Source organism: Thermothielavioides terrestris, chromosome 5 (assembly GCF_000226115.1).
Source record: "Thermothielavioides terrestris NRRL 8126 chromosome 5, complete sequence".
Lineage (NCBI taxonomy): Eukaryota > Fungi > Ascomycota > Sordariomycetes > Sordariales > Chaetomiaceae > Thermothielavioides > Thermothielavioides terrestris.
Genome location: NC_016461.1, coordinates 165806 through 180488, shown reverse-complemented (window position 1 = coordinate 180488; position 14683 = coordinate 165806). Strand labels below are relative to the sequence as shown.

Genomic DNA, 14683 nt, shown 5'->3' with positions numbered 1-14683 from the left:
GGTTGGGGTTGCGATCGCCCAGGCGTTCCCAGGAGCCAGGCGCCGATCTTCTCCCAGCCCGGGTTGGGCCTCCGCATTTCTCGGCCCCTGACGATCTTCTTCGGAACACCGGCCCAGCGGCTCTCCACTACATAACTTTGTACGTGTAATATATGCATGGCTTTCAACGGTTTAGACGCATGCCTCAGGGTGGCAGGTTGAAAATTCCCGCTTTTGAGTGACGCAGGGACCCTGCCGACGTCACGGCGGCTGCCAGTGAAGCAGGTGCGCCGTGGTGCCATGCGTTCCTTGCGCAGGGCACAGTGAACCTCGCCAACTGCCGTCCTTCGCACCAGACACAGGATATCGGCAGCCCCGGCATTGCACGCTTGTGGCACACTACAGATGCCTGGTTGTCGACGATCCTCAGCCCCGATCGGATGACCCTGACGAATGCCAAACGCCGTTCAGAGCGTCAGTTCGCAAAATGAGGCCTCGAAGCGCGCTGCTCCTTGCTGGCCTCGCTGGCTGCGGCTAGACAATCCCATTGATCATTCATTCCGAGTGGAGCCGAGAGCTAATTGGAGATTGACATTCACCCAGTCCTGACGCGATTGAGGATGCTTACCTACCTATACTTGTTCCAGCGGAGCATCCGCAACATGGAAGCGAAGAAGCTGACTTCGCAAACATTGATCAAGGATCTACCGAGGCCTGCGTTGTCAAAGTCATGAAGAAGGACTTAGCAACCGCACGCAAGATATTTCCCATTGGGCACTCGACGAGCCAATTTGACGTCGACTCGGGCAGCTCAGGAGCTGCTCTATGAACAAGAGTCTCGTCCTAGTCTCTCGTCCCGCTAGAGAGTTGTACATGCGGTTCCACTCAGGGCAAAGAGAGACGGTCCACCACCAGGACGTGGCCATAGCTCCGTGACGCCTCGTTGGCGGACTCAATCCATCGCCGATCTTCCATCACCCGACCGTGGTCAGTTGGGTTCTGGTGACGTCATGCCTGGGGTGATTTGCCAGGGCAAACAACCGCGGTAAGCACCACAGCATAACATCCTAGTGCCAGCTTCACCATAGTGTTTCGCTTGCTCCCCGGGGGCAAATACCTATCCCGAGCAAAAAACTAACCAGCAATGCGCACGCCACTGAGAATCACGAACCGCATCATGCTCAGGGCAACCGCCCTGCGCACCATCTCCACACGCGCCGCAGCCATCGACGCCCTCCGCGGCCGCCGCCGACCCTCCCCTCACCCGTCCGAGGCCCCCGCCACCATCACATCGACCATTCGCCCGCTCGAATTCAGCTCCAACCAAGGCGTCTTCGGCCGCGACTGCTTCTCACACTGGGACACGGCCGCGCACAACACTCCTCCCTGGTCGCTCGACAAGCGGGCGCGTTCCATGCACACGACGCACATCTCCCACGACCAGGCCGACCCCGGCGCGCGCCAGCCCACCACTCAGTCCCCGGCGCAGCACGTAGCCGCGGGCCCCGCCACGGGCGCCGGCACGGGCGCCGGCACGGGCGCCAGCACGGGCGTGCCGATCGCCGCCCAGATGTTCGGCGCCGACATCAAGGGCAACCCGACCGAGAGCGAGGCCGACGTCGCGGCCGACCGCTGCGACGTGGACCCGCTGCCGCCCGAGCTGCACCACACCATCCGCATGGGCGCGGGCGGTGCGGCCCCGCGGCCGACCGAGAGCGAGGAGGACGTCGTGGCCGACCGGCTGGGCGGCGCGGACGGCGATCCGCTGGGAAAGATGCGGGGGGCGGTCGGAAAGGGGGGCGTCACTGCTTGAGTTTTAAATTAGGGGATCGTTTAGCTTAGGTAAGATTGGAATCTGGGGGGATTCCCTTTTCAGGCGTTGGGTCGGAGTTTGTTCTGGAGTTGGTAAAGCATGCGTTGTTTCGCTGCGGTGAAGTGGGCGTTTTGTTGGACCACTGAGCTAAAAACCTAGGGTGCCCCATTTGTTATTATTGGGACTTAGCTCAGCGCCGTTATGTTCTGACACGTTTAAAGTCGGGTTGAAGGTTGAAGAGGGGACATAAGCCCAAAAGCTCGAGTTTGGCGTTGCTCAACGGCGTTTTTCGCGGCCACCAGTGGCATGGCGGGACAAGGAAGGAATCAGAATGTTTCCTGATGGCCAAGATCGAAAGCGGCTTCCGGCTTCTCCTGCAGGATTCAAGTCACAACGGTTTGGGGCCCAAGGAGGCGAGGTCGAACAAAAGCGGCTGGTTACCGGTCAGTTTGTTTTAAACAAGATACCATAATTCAGGTAGTCAAAAATTCAAATGGAAAGGACGGTTTCTGAGAACCTCGTTGGCCCGCCGAACGGAGCATCAAGGTGCTGTTCAGAGCGTCCTGCCCTTTGAGGTACACGTGTGTGGCTTCACGTTCACGACATCATCATCGGAGCCGGCCCCAACGGTCTGTGCAGCACGCCTTCATGAGAACAAATTTGCTCCCCTCGGCACCCAACCTCGGAGGTGCGAAGCCGGCAGCGGAGCAGATTGCGTGGGGCGTTGAGGTTCATGCGCAGCAAAGCGCGCAGTGCCGAGCCAGACGGCGCCCAGGGCGATCCAGGAGCGGATCACGTCTTGAATTTTGCGGCTGGAACGGGCAACATGTTCAAAGTCTCGTGGAAGTCTCCTCCTAAGGAGGTTCTTGATGGACCAGCAGGACATGGAACAAGCATTTTTCAGGCGAGGAGCTACGACTATCAACCAGCGCCTAGACCGGAGCGGCCAATGATTAAATAAAATAGGCAAAATACCTTAGGCAGTCAGCTTCTATTTCTGTCGCGCCGGGTTCCATTCTTATCCAACTGTAAACTGATACCACAGTTATGACGGACCGCTCTCCGTCCTCGCTGCCCGAACGTCCGGCTCCTCCGCTCTGGCAACTGTCCATTGCCATCCCGCCACCATGCTTTGTCGACGCCACCTCCTGCTGCTTGTGGCCGGGTCCGTGGCCAACTCTGCAGCTATCCTCCCCCTAACCAGCAACGTCAGTCTCTCGTCGCTCTCCGCCCAAGGCCAGGGCTGTCCCAAGAATTCTGTCTCCTCGCAAATAAGCCCGGACGGGTCCGTTATCACCTTTGGCTTCGACGACTTTGCGGCGTACTACGGCCCGGCATTTCCGCCTACAGAACAGTCCAAGACCTGCGTCATAAACGTAACGCTCAGCTACCCCGTTGGCTACAGCTTTTCCGTCCTGGGCGCGACGTACCACGGCTCGGCGCTGCTGGACGCCGGCTTGAACGCGATCGTCTCGTCGTCCTACCGGATCGCCACGGACGAAGTTGGAGCGGGGGACGTAACGCCCCCGGTTCAGACGCGAGCCACCATTGAGGGCTCATTCGAAGGCATCTTCACCCAGGCCGTTCCAGTCGGAAATGGCCCCGCGCTCAACTCACCCTGCTCGCAGGCCACCGCGGGCCTGCAGATCGCGACACGTATCTCGATTGCATCCCGCAACTCGGCGCCTTCAGGCAATCTGGACGGCGACCCTCCGCTGTCGCTGACATACGAGCAAGAACAGCTGGGATGGACAGCTTGCACCGCATAAACTGAGCTGTGTGAAACAGAGCCTAGACAAGCCGGGTATTATGTAGCCTCAAGGACAACTATTGGCCCCAGCTTCAAGATGGTGACGGGTTCTTCGCATCTTCCATGTCCCGTTTCCACTGCGCCTTCACCTCCTCCAGCAACCCCTCCTTCGTCAGCACGTCCACCGCCGTACCCGCCAGCGCCTTGCCCACCCGCAGAGCCCGTTCAAAGGCCTCCCTGGTCCCCGACGCGATCGCAAAGTCTGCGCTGTGCGGCTGGCCCCCGCGCGGGCCGGGCGGGATGGCAAAGCTCGCGTTCACGCTGGGCACGGCATAGCTGACGTCGCCCTGGTCGGTGCTCGACGCGATCCTCGCAAACTGCGGCTCGGCCGCACCACAGGTGGGCGGCGACGGCATGGGCGGGTCCGGCACGTCGGGGAGCTGGTTCCAGCAGCGGGCGTAGCTGGCCGCGAGCACGCGGTTCGGCACGTGGTCCTTGTATCCCGGCGTGAGGATGATCTCGACGCGCGCGCCGGTCGCCTCGGCGCCGCCGCGGAAGCAGCCGCGGACGCGGGCGACCAGCTGCTCGAGGCGGGCGGCGCTGGCGGCGCGCAGCGCGCAGACGCACGCGGCGCGGGCGTGGATGGCGTTGGTGGCGTCGCCGCCGCCGTCGGTGATGGCGAGGCCGATCACGTCGCCGGGCATGGTCTGCTGGCGCAGCGCGGCCACGGCGGTGTAGGCGACCACGAGCGCGTCCAGCGCGTTGATGCCCTCCCACGGGTTCTTGGCCGCGTGGGCGGCGCGCCCGAAGTATGTGACTTCGAGGCGGGCGAAGGCGGTTGTGCGCACCAGCGCGCTGTTGTGCAGGATGCCCGGGTGCGAGATGAGCGAGATGTCGACGCCGGCGTAGGCGCCCTGCTCGAGGAGGCGGATCTTGCCGCCGCGGTACCCTTCTTCGCCGGGCGTGCCGAAGAGGAGGACCTTGCCGGGGAGGCGGTGGCGGCGCATCAGTGCCGCCGTTGCCAGGCCGGCAGCCACCGAGGCCGTGGCGATGAGGTTGTGGCCGCATGCGTGGCCAAGCCCGGGAAGCGCGTCTAAGTCGGAGATGACGTTACTACCGGGTTATGCTGCATCGAATCGCTATGGGCACGTACCCATCTCGACGTTGAACGAGACGGCGGGCCCCGGCTTCCCGCTATCGTAGACCGCCACCCAGGCCGTCTCCATGCCATAAGCCGACGGCGTGACTTTCCATGTCTCTTGTCTCGATCGCATAAAGTCTGTCAGGGCTTGGTGCGCCTTGTACTCCTGGAACGCGATCTCGGGGTTGTCGTGTATGAACCGGTTCAGGGGCCATAGTGCCTCCGCCAAACTGTCGATGAAGGTGCCGATCTCAGACAAGTAGCCTGCGGGACCTTCTTGGTGCTGTTCAGGAGTCGGGTTCATCAGCGAACAACATTCCTCGCCTTTGTTGGCCACGAGAACAAAGCCATCTTCCTCCATCTCGTCGCTTGTCCAACAGTCCCAGGCAAGCTCGGTGTGGATTGGGCACTGTCTGATAGGATACGGCCCCTTCGGATGTCCGCCGTGGGCCAAGCCGCTTCGCTCCAACGGGATTTGGTACCGTAGATTGCAATGCAACCGCGGCTGCTTGCAAGCCGGAACGGCATGCTCCGGGTCCGTCCGCCCTTGGATAATGTCTACCGCACATCCGGCAGTTAGGAGAGAATGTGAAAAGTTGATGCCGAGACGCCAGGCATCATAAAACAACCAGGCCAAGATTGGACGGCAGCGCTCACTGTCGAGCCCTGCCGGAACGAATCCATGACGAATGTGCGGGAGAATGAACGGGACGCCGAGCATGACCAACCAGACGGCCTCGGGACCGAATCAGAAACACCATGTTCTCACCACATTGAACTACTGGGACGACCCAGGCGACGGGTCGCGGCCTACGCCCATCTTCATCGGAAAGGGGAGAGTCACCAACAAGCGGCCACACCGGCCGCACGAGTTTCTCGTGACCGACATCACCGGGGACGAAGCCCAGTACTCTCTTGACGCCCATGGATTTCAATACTGCCAACACGAGAGCCAAGAGAAGGACTTCACCGACGAGCAAGCCATCCGGTCGGTCTACTACGAGGAGTGCCGGAATCTGGTCAAAGACGTCACGGGCGCGCGGCAAGTGCACATCTTCAACCACAAGGTGCGCCGCGGACCGACGCAGTGGCACCATCTCGGCCTGGACGGCAACAACCTCGCCAACCGGGGGCCGGTGACGCGCACGCACGTAGACCAGTCGTATGCCGGGGCCGAGCTGCGGCTGCGGTGGGAGTTCCGCGACGAGCCGGGCGCGGCCGAGGAGCTGCTGAAGCGGCGGTACCAGATCATCAACGTGTGGCGGCCGATCGCGACGATCCTGAAGGACCCGATCGCGGTGGCCGAGGCCGGCTCGGTGCCGGACGCGGACCTCGTCGGCGCCGAGATGGTCGAGGACGACTTCCGCGGCGAGTCCTGGGTCGTGCGCCACAACACCGCCCATCGGTGGTGCTTCAAGTACCGCATGACGTCGCGGGACGTGCTGCTCATCAAGTGCTTCGACTCGGACGCGTCCGTGGCGCGCCGGGCGCTGCACTCGGCTTTTGAGGACCCGGCCCACCGCGACGAGGCGTCCCGGCAGAGCATCGAGGTCAGGTGCTTGGTGTTCTACTAGGCTATTGGAGAAGCAGTCTGGTTCTGCTTTGCCGAGAGGATTCTCAAAGTGTCTCGGAATGAGCTGGGTAGATCGACCACCCGGCGCAAAGATAGAGCGAAATCGTTGCATCTCCGGCCGGGAATAAATCAACCGCCTCGTTGAGCCGTCTTAGCTCATGATCTTTTGGATTGCCAACATCTCCGTAAATACGCCAAGATGCGGGGGAGAGTCAGAGCTCCCAAGCGGCAGTGCTGTTATCCTACCGACTGCTTGGGAGAATGCGACACACCCCTCCCTGACGTGCCCTTCGTTGCTCTCCACGAGGCAAGAAGTGCGGGGAATGGTCAATAACCGGCTCAATGTTGCGCAATGGCCAATCTAACGGGAATGTCGTTATGTCTTCAATCTGTATGTTTAAGCGGGAAGGGAGAGGGCGGGCATGGACTGCTCAGCAGTACATGAACCCGCGCTCTTCCACGGGGATGCGCCAGATTGAGAGCATCAGGACAACAAGCAGCAAGAATTGAGTCCCACCATACCGCATTCATCATGGCTCCCACTACTGAAGCGCCGCAGACGGTCGAGTGGCAGGGCAGGCAGGTGCCTGTCTGGCCGATGCGCACCATCAACTACAGCCTGCTGCTCTCCCAGGACCCGGACGAGGTGGAGAAGGTGACCAAAGCCTGCCTCGAGGACGGCTACTTCCAGCTGGACCTCAACGGCATCGACGGCCGGCGCATGCTCGAGGACCGGGAGGAGGTGCTGCGACTGATGCACCGCTTCTTCTCGGCGCCGCTCGAGGCCAAGAACGAGTACGGGCTGATCGACTCGCACCTCGGGTACGAGCCGGTGGGCAATCGCACGGGCGCGTTCGGTGCCGGCACCAGGGACGGCTACGAGATGCTGAAAGTGTCGCGCGACGAGATCCAGCAGGGCAGCCCGCGGGTGCCGTCGCCTATCAAGAACAGCGACGACCTGCGGGTGCTGGAGCACGCCATCGGCAGCTGCAACACGGTCACCAAGGTGATCCTCTCGGCTCTGTCGACGGGCATGGGCCTGACGGGGGCCGCGCGGTTTGAGAACTCGCACCGCAACGACCGGCCCTCGACCACGACGCTGTCCATGATGCACTACCTCCCCGCCAACGAGACGGGCCAGCACAAGATCGGGCACCAGAAGCACACCGACATCAGCTCGCTGACGCTGCTCTTCAGCGACCAGTGGGGGCTGCAGATCCGCCCGCCCGGCGAGTGCGGCGCGCGCGAGATGGGCTTCGTGGCGCCGCGGCCGGGCTGCGCGTTCGTGCACGTGGGCGACTCGCTGCGCTTCGCCAGCGGCATGCGCTTCCAGTCGTGCATCCACCGGGTCGTGCCGTTCGACCCGGCCGAGCACCGCTACTCGATCGCCTACTTCCTGCGGGCCGAGGACGACACCATGTTCCAGGACTCGGAGGGCCGCTGGGTCACGGCCAAGGAGTGGCACGACCAGAAGTTCAAGGCCTTCACCGACCCGCCCGTCTGGCAGGCCATGGCCCCCAAGTCCATGATCCTCGGCGGCATGGTGGAGGACGGCGCCGACGACCCGGTGCCCATCGTCCCCGCCGACCTCGTCAAGGGCGCCGCCAAGGAGACGGCCGTTGAGGCGTGATCAGCGAGCCGGTTTCCCACGAGCTATGCGACTGGTGTCTGCTTTGGCATATGCACGTGTATATAGACGCCAGTTAGGTCTTCTCGAGAAACGTGATCGAATCGATTCTGTGCTGTCCAAGCCCAGCTGGTTCATAATGTATACACCACATGGTGGTTTTGTGTGTCGCCCCTGTCGTCCAGACAGCCGGGAGAAAAACTTGCGAGAATGCCGTGGGTAGAGAGGGAGTGGAGGGTCGCAGGCGAAGAGCCTGGGCGGTCCGGGGGCATGCCAACAAGGATCCACGCCTGTTCGGTGTCGGCACAGTTATGGCGTCCGAGTTTCCTTGATTCTCGTCTTACTTGAGGAGTTTTGTGTTGTGCGGCTGCAGGTGTACTGACGGCGTTGTCTGCGTTTCCAGGCTCTCTACGTCGATCTCCCACATCCAATGAGCTAAGGAACTGCGCGACTTGCCAGCGAATTCGCACACAGCTAACGACCAGGATGCCCGTGCAAGACCGAGCAATTTCAAGTGCGTCAAGGTGTTCGCAATGCACAGCATCCATTAGCGTTCGAAGTGGAGGAACACTTCAACAGGACCTGGAAGCATTCGCCCGCTTGGCTCAGTGGTAGAGCGTGGCACTAGTAAGGGGCTATGCCAAGGTCGTCAGTTCGATTCTGGCAGTGGGCAACAGACGCTCCGCGACATCTTTTTGACGCTGTTTTTTTAGTTGTGATCCCTGTCCTGACACCTGATTACTGTGGTAGGCGCAGATGGTGCGAACTAACTCCACATAAACAGGCCGAAGATCCTTGTCTGCCTTAGTGAAGCTGTATGGGCGTGTCTTGGTTTTGCTCGGAGACTTGCATGCAACTTCCGCTGGTGGGCCCGGGAGCTCCTCGCCAGTACGTGACAAAGGGTTGCCCGAAAGTGGTGCTCGCAACGACAGGAGGACTAACTAAAACTCCTCGCAGTGCTTTTTCCTTCCTCGGCACCAGTTGGAGTGGTGAGCAAAAAGCTTTCAGAGACCCCGTTTGCCAAGCCGCCTATTTGTTGCAGAGAAGCGAGACCTCTGAGCTCTGACTTCGTCCGGAGTGAACAGGAGAGAAACATGTTTCATTGGGCACCGCAATTGCGGCTTTCTCTCGTTGTAGGGGTAAGGTAAGTTCGATCCCCTGTGTGCCTAGGGTAGCAACAGATGGCTCCACAAAGGAACGCACAACGTCCAGGGACAAAGTGAGGGCTATCGGATAAGCCAGGACCCGTTGACACCAACTGAAAACCTAGCAGCTAGCGGGCATGCGGATGTTTGATGTGTTACCTCTTCACGCGCTCGTCATTCTCAGTAGCACATAAGCTTGCTATAGTTGGCGCTTCTTCTACAGTTTAGCCTAACTGTCCCTCAAAGTAGGGATGCTTCAGCGATTAGAGGTCGGGGAGCTGGGAGCGTTGTATCGCGGTTGCGAGCGAAAGCTCCATTCTCAGGTGCCAGCCACGAGGGGGAACCACCAACAGGGGCAACAAACTTGCGAGCGTCAGCTATGGGCTCCGTCCGGGGGTAACACCGATCATTAGTTTGCCCTTCTTACCACGCACCAGGAGACATACGGTTGCAAGAGGCATTTTCTTTCGGTACTCCGTACATTTCCAAAATATGTGCATACCGCCATGAGCAGCCACGAGAGACTGAGCTTTATGGGTTACCTTCACGCATCAATGCCCCTTACGCTATTGGAGCCGGCGATGACCCTGCTGCCGGTCTACTGAGTTTGCTCTACTGGGAAGCGGCTTCGGTAGGCCAGGAGCTGTTTGTAGAGGATGCAGAGGAAGCCTCGATAGCAAACCGGAAGCGTGCTCCCTAGACAACTGCAAAGGGGAAGTGTGCTTGGTCGGTCGGTTCCTGGATTCGAAGGTTTAGCCATCGGTACGACAGGTGCATGGCTGGGCACGCGGTGGTCGGCCGAACCTACATGCAGCTCTGGCTTGTTTGATCCACACGCGGCTGGCTCGCAGGAAGGGCGATTGATCGGCCCTTGCCAATAGGTAGTGTTGATACGCGTCATAAGGAAGTGAGTGCTAATCGCTTGGTTGGCGACTGAGTTGTTGTTGACAACGGTCGCCACGCCAAAATTGAAGTTGAGTACGGCACGGTAGGCGGTGTTGTTTTCGACCTAACTGATGTATTTATCAGGGAAGAAGCTCTGTAACTGACATTCCGGGATCGAGCAGCAGCAGATATCAGATTCGGAGGACGAGGAGCCGGAGAGCAGCTCCTCGAGGTCGCCATCACAACAAGCCTGGGAGTCCTGGGAGCCAGAAAACAAGCACCCCCTCTTTTAATCTTGGCAGACACTGGCGTCAATGTTTCGATGAACCCCGCAAGCTATTCCGTCGAAACTACGAGACAGAATGCTAGGTTTCGAACTAGTGGCAGCCGGTCATAGAGCTTCATTTTCAGAGTCCTTGCAATACCCCTGGGGACGTTGTGACGGATGGCAGCAACAGCTTTGGGATTGCCTGTCTATCTGTGAGATGCATTGGTGTGGTGGTGATGGAGGAAAATGCAGCGGTCTGACTGAGAGAGAAGGTGAGAGAGGGCTTTAGCCAATGGAGCGAGCTGGGAGTTGACGGCGTCCATCAGGGCGGATGAAGTCACCGGAGGTGAGATAATCGCAACACCGGCAATCGGAGCTTCCGCGTAGTCACGGGAAAAGGGACACACGTTCCGAAGCAAGCCTGCATTCAGAACGCTAGAGGTGGCAGCTTGCACACCTTTCGTTTCTTAAGTTTCTACAGGGGGATTGAGCCCGAGGCCCGATTCCAAAGCTTGGGGCTTGGAGTCTTTGGCACAGTAATACTACTGTAATAGTCACTTACTACTCCGTAGACAATGCGTTGCACTGGAAAAGTTGAACCGGCTGGCGCGGCTTATGTAGGATGTACTGTACATCCCTGCCAAATAGGTAAGACGGCAAGGAAACCCCGAGCTGAACCCGCCGGGTTGGTGTCCTGAACCGGCAAGCCGCTCAGCCACCAGCATTTGCAGATTGCGTGATTGCGAGTGCCCCGCACGCCACCACCCAGCCACTTAGTCAATGAGACTCCCTCATTCATGACAGCTGGGAGCTGTGTCTGCTACCCCGATGCTCACATTCTATCCAAGTCGTCAGCCAGACAGTGAAACGCCAGCGTGACACTGCCCAAAATGGACGCCGTCGAGGTAGCGCTCGTCGCTTCGCCGTTCGCGAACCTGGCGCCGCTGTACGAGGTCGACCCGGACGCCGACGCGCTGTTGATCGTGCCGCCAGTCAACCAGGACTTCGCTCCATGGCGCGAGCCGCATCAACCCGGCGAGGTAAACGGCGTGCTCAAGACGTCGTCAACAACTGCGGCAGCCGCTCCCGCATCGCGGCCTGGCCTGCGCATCAAGGTGTCGTCCAAGCACCTCACGCTCGCCTCCCGCGTGTTCCGAAACAAGCTGCAGTTCGGCAGCTCCCGGGCGGCGCGGCAGTCCGACGGCCGCATCCACCTCAAGCTGGCCGACGGCTTCGACCCCAAGGCGGTCAGCATTGTCATGAACGCGGTGCACGGCCGGGGGTCCAAGGTGCCCAAGGCGGTGGACCTCGACACGCTGGCGCAGATCGCCCTGTTCGTCGACCGCTTCCAGCTGCTGGACGCGGTCGAGGTGTACGCCGAGCGGTGGATCGCCAAGCTGGAGAGCTCGGTCCCGGACGCCGACGGCCGCGACCTGGTGCTGTGGATCTACGCCAGCCACGTGTTCCGCCACGCCGCCATCTTCCACGCCGTCACCAAGTCCGCCGCTGCCCGCTCGGCCGGCCCGATCCCGACGCTCGGCCTCCCAATCCGCGAGAAGATCATCCGTAAGTCCCGCTTAGTTAGCCCCATCCAGCTCTTGAGCAAGCAGCCACTAATCATCAACCCTCCGGCGATAACTCATTCAGAAACAATCGACGCAAACCGCCAAACCCTCCTCACCCGTGCCCTGTCCCTCGTCCACAGCACAGTCGACGACCTCCTCACCACCACCCCCACCCCCACCGCCACAACAGCCACCTCAAGCTCCGCCGGCGTCGCGCCCTGCCCGACGCACCACTGCGACGCGCTCCTGCTCGGCGAGCTGACCCGCTCGCTGCACCGGCACGGCCTGTTGTGGCCGCGGCCGGCCCGGCCGTTCGCGGGGCTCAGCTTCGCGGCGGTCGTCGACGGCGCGCGGGGCGGCGCCGCGCTGGCGGAGCAGCGCCGGCTGCGGCTCCAGCAGCAGACGCGACAGGAGGGGGGAAGGTTGGCCGGTCATTATCAGAAGGGGGCGAAGGGAGGGGTGGTCGAGGAGGAGGTGGAGGTTGAGCCGTGGCATCGGAACGGGAATGGCTATGGGAATGTGAATGGTCATGCGGTCAATGAGCAGGAGGGTGTGAAGAAGACGTCTGGTTGGGGTGCTGTCGGCGGGGGGTTGCCGGTTACCCCGGTGGCATCGCCTGAGCCAGTGTACCGCAGCGCACGTGGCGTGTTTGAGCAGGTGCATGAGTGTGACGCGACGAGGGTGGTGGCGCGGTTGGACGAGCTCGGAAAGCTGGCCGACGAGGTGGACGGGCTCGTCCTGGAGAGCAGCCTGGGATATCAGCGGTATTAGGGTCTGGCAGACGTGCTTGAAGAGGTGTTTGGGGTGAAGGGGACCGAAAGACGTTCCTAGCCTGAAGTGGGCTCTGCTTGGGCTGGTGCTTTTGTGTGCGATTCAAATGGCGCCAGCAGAGTTTACGCCAGGACTGTTTGAGAACAGTGCTATCTATCATTCCCTTCCCTTACCTTATGTACATTAATCTTTTTTTAGCCCTTTGTCGCCTTACCTAACACAGTATCTCTAGGCAAATCCAAACTTTTCTTTGGTCCCTGGAATCGCTTCCATTCTGCCATTCTGGAGCCCACATCTGACCATGGCCAAAGCGAAAGTCTTTCGATACTCCACATTCAATCTCGATGCTCTCCTTGCACTAGCAACCAAACTTCGGGGGCAGCCATGTAGTTGCGACGAATTTCAACCACCGATGGCAGGCAGCTTGAATTGGGCCGTCTTCGTGTCGTTCGACGACGGCGTCAAGTGGGTGCTCCGCTCTCCTAGGCGCTCATTCCTGAGCGACGAGTATGCTTCTCGCATCCTCTTGAGCGAGGTTGCTACGCTCAGGTACATCAAGGCACACAGCCAAGTTCCGGTCCCCGAGGTCTTCGCCTACAGGTAGGTTCACTCTCCAGACCGGTCAAGCCCGACCCGTGCAGCCCTCTGGACTAACCTCGGCTGATACAGTGCCTCACGCGATAATGACATTGGGATACCTTACATCCTGATGAGCCGTGCCGCTGGACAACCACTTTCGCAGTATAACTGGCCGCAACCGCCCTGCCAACCTCCCTCGGAGGGTCCCCTGGGCGACGCTCTAAGGCCACTCTCAGAGGAGGATATGAAAAAGCTCGCAACGCAGTTAGCCCACATAGTATTGCAGTTGTCCCGTCTTCGCTTCGACAAGATCGGATCTCTATTCCAAGACGACAAAGGCAATTACATCGTCGGCGAATGCCTCTCCCAATCGCTTACGTGGCAGTACAGGGATTCGCTGGAGGATATCAACCGCGGCCCATTTGACAGTGAACGTGCCTACCTCGAGTCCCTGGTTTCAGCCTTCATTCGCCACGCCAAGGAGCTTCCTGTTGGACCACTGAGCTAAAAACTTTGGTTGCCCCATTTGTTGTTCTGGGACTTAGCTCAGTGCCGTTATGTTCTGACACACCCCCCCAGCTTTGCCAACCTGCTTGGTTGGGAGAGCTGCTCTAACCCTGTAGACAGTTCTTTCCGCCCAGAGGAGCTTGGACATTTTTGTCCGAAAATTGGTGCTTTCAATGTGATTTGAACTAGGGACCTTCGGGTGTAGAGTCTTGCCCAATCAGGTTCTCGAGGCAAATGAGACTCTTAATTGTTGGAACCGCTATGCCGGCTTAGGAAGATGAAGCTATTACGATACAAGCAATGCGTACAACTGGAATCAATCGTAGTGTTGAGGATGTTGTATTGTAGGAGAGTTCTCCTGATCAGGAGCCTAGTCTTAGGCGGCAGTTGGGCATCAAGCTAGTAGATCCTAATCTCGGTAGGCCGGCCCGCTACCCTAGGCTAGGCTAGTTCTAATATACCCCCCTAGGTCGAACCTCCGGCTTTAGCCTATTAAATCTAGTAATCTATAAAGCTATTCCTAATACTATATCCTTCCTAATCTAGCAATTCTATAGTGTTAAGGTCCTTTTGCTATTGCTCTAATCTACTAAGCTTTATACGTTTACCCTTCTTAATCCTATATATTACATTGTAAACTGAACCTTCTATTTAGCTAAAGCCTTCCTCTAGCCCTATATTTCTTCCTTCTATATCGCCTAGTAGGCGTAGATCTTAATAAGGGCCTAGATATCTATTAGATTAAGCATTTCTATAAACTTCTTATAGGGCTTTAGTTCTAATGCCTTTGTTAGGCTATTAGCTAATATCTAGTTTAAGGGTATATAATCTACGTTAACCCTTTTATTCTAAGCTTCTTAGCGTAGCTAGTAGTTATAAATGTCAATATATTTTAGCTTTGTCTATAGTATAGGTATTTTGATATTGATTAGCTAGATCGTCTATTTATTATTATACTAGATCAATAGGATTTTATTATCTAGATAGATCTCTAGTACCTCTAATAGGCGCTAAAGGAATATACCTTCTTTTACTATTTATATAAGTACTAACAATTCTACTTCTATAGTCGATATAGTT

General features: G+C 58.7%; 7 protein-coding genes and 1 non-coding gene across 8 annotated transcripts; 7 read left to right on the top strand and 1 right to left on the bottom strand.

The window, feature by feature from the left end:
• Nucleotides 1–1014: 1014 nt before the first annotated feature.
• THITE_2120607 (uncharacterized protein) lies at nucleotides 1015–2420 on the top strand. Its single transcript, XM_003656134.1, has one exon. It carries the CDS (start codon nucleotides 1124–1126, stop codon nucleotides 1790–1792), a length of 669 nt encoding a protein of 222 aa, XP_003656182.1. The 5' UTR covers nucleotides 1015–1123; the 3' UTR covers nucleotides 1793–2420.
• Nucleotides 2421–2919: 499 nt separating this feature from the next.
• Nucleotides 2920–3561, top strand: THITE_2057025 (uncharacterized protein; the record flags this gene model as incomplete). The annotated part of the gene is made up of 1 exon (XM_003656133.1): nucleotides 2920–3561. One exon carries the CDS (start codon nucleotides 2920–2922, stop codon nucleotides 3559–3561), a length of 642 nt encoding a protein of 213 aa, XP_003656181.1.
• A 73-nt stretch (nucleotides 3562–3634) lies between these two features.
• On the bottom strand, nucleotides 3635–5044 carry THITE_2055209 (uncharacterized protein; the record flags this gene model as incomplete). The annotated part of the gene is made up of 2 exons (XM_003656132.1): nucleotides 3635–4635; nucleotides 4696–5044. The coding sequence occupies 2 exons, from the start codon at nucleotides 5042–5044 to the stop codon at nucleotides 3635–3637; spliced, it is 1350 nt and encodes a 449-aa protein (XP_003656180.1).
• A 358-nt stretch (nucleotides 5045–5402) lies between these two features.
• Nucleotides 5403–6257, top strand: THITE_2056926 (uncharacterized protein; the record flags this gene model as incomplete). The annotated part of the gene is made up of 1 exon (XM_003656131.1): nucleotides 5403–6257. One exon carries the CDS (start codon nucleotides 5403–5405, stop codon nucleotides 6255–6257), a length of 855 nt encoding a protein of 284 aa, XP_003656179.1.
• Nucleotides 6258–6696: 439 nt separating this feature from the next.
• THITE_2120606 (uncharacterized protein) lies at nucleotides 6697–8162 on the top strand. The gene has a single exon (XM_003656130.1). It carries the CDS (start codon nucleotides 6789–6791, stop codon nucleotides 7884–7886), a length of 1098 nt encoding a protein of 365 aa, XP_003656178.1. The 5' UTR covers nucleotides 6697–6788; the 3' UTR covers nucleotides 7887–8162.
• Nucleotides 8163–8477: 315 nt separating this feature from the next.
• THITE_t142 lies at nucleotides 8478–8556 on the top strand. Its single transcript has one exon. It is a non-coding gene; the product is annotated as a tRNA-Thr (tRNA).
• A 2472-nt stretch (nucleotides 8557–11028) lies between these two features.
• On the top strand, nucleotides 11029–12779 carry THITE_2069375 (uncharacterized protein). Its single transcript, XM_003656129.1, has 3 exons — nucleotides 11029–11747; nucleotides 11829–11956; nucleotides 12191–12779. Exons 1-3 carry the CDS (start codon nucleotides 11072–11074, stop codon nucleotides 12515–12517), a joined length of 1131 nt encoding a protein of 376 aa, XP_003656177.1. The 5' UTR covers nucleotides 11029–11071; the 3' UTR covers nucleotides 12518–12779.
• A 150-nt stretch (nucleotides 12780–12929) lies between these two features.
• On the top strand, nucleotides 12930–13604 carry THITE_2091346 (uncharacterized protein; the record flags this gene model as incomplete). Its single annotated transcript, XM_003656128.1, has 2 exons — nucleotides 12930–13117; nucleotides 13187–13604. The coding sequence occupies 2 exons, from the start codon at nucleotides 12930–12932 to the stop codon at nucleotides 13602–13604; spliced, it is 606 nt and encodes a 201-aa protein (XP_003656176.1).
• Nucleotides 13605–14683: the final 1079 nt, after the last annotated feature.

Bases quoted from the DNA above. Each gene is read 5' to 3' on its own strand.
- THITE_2120607 (XM_003656134.1), top strand. From the start codon at position 1,124: ATGCGCACGCCACTGAGAATCACGAACCGCATCATGCTCAGGGCAACC.
- THITE_2120606 (XM_003656130.1), top strand. From the start codon at position 6,789: ATGGCTCCCACTACTGAAGCGCCGCAGACGGTCGAGTGGCAGGGCAGG.
- THITE_2069375 (XM_003656129.1), top strand. From the start codon at position 11,072: ATGGACGCCGTCGAGGTAGCGCTCGTCGCTTCGCCGTTCGCGAACCTG. The intron at 11,748-11,828 runs GTAAGTCCCGCT...TAACTCATTCAG, and splicing joins AATCCGCGAGAAGATCATCC to AAACAATCGACGCAAACCGC. The intron at 11,957-12,190 runs GTCGCGCCCTGC...CATTATCAGAAG, and splicing joins CCACCTCAAGCTCCGCCGGC to GGGGCGAAGGGAGGGGTGGT.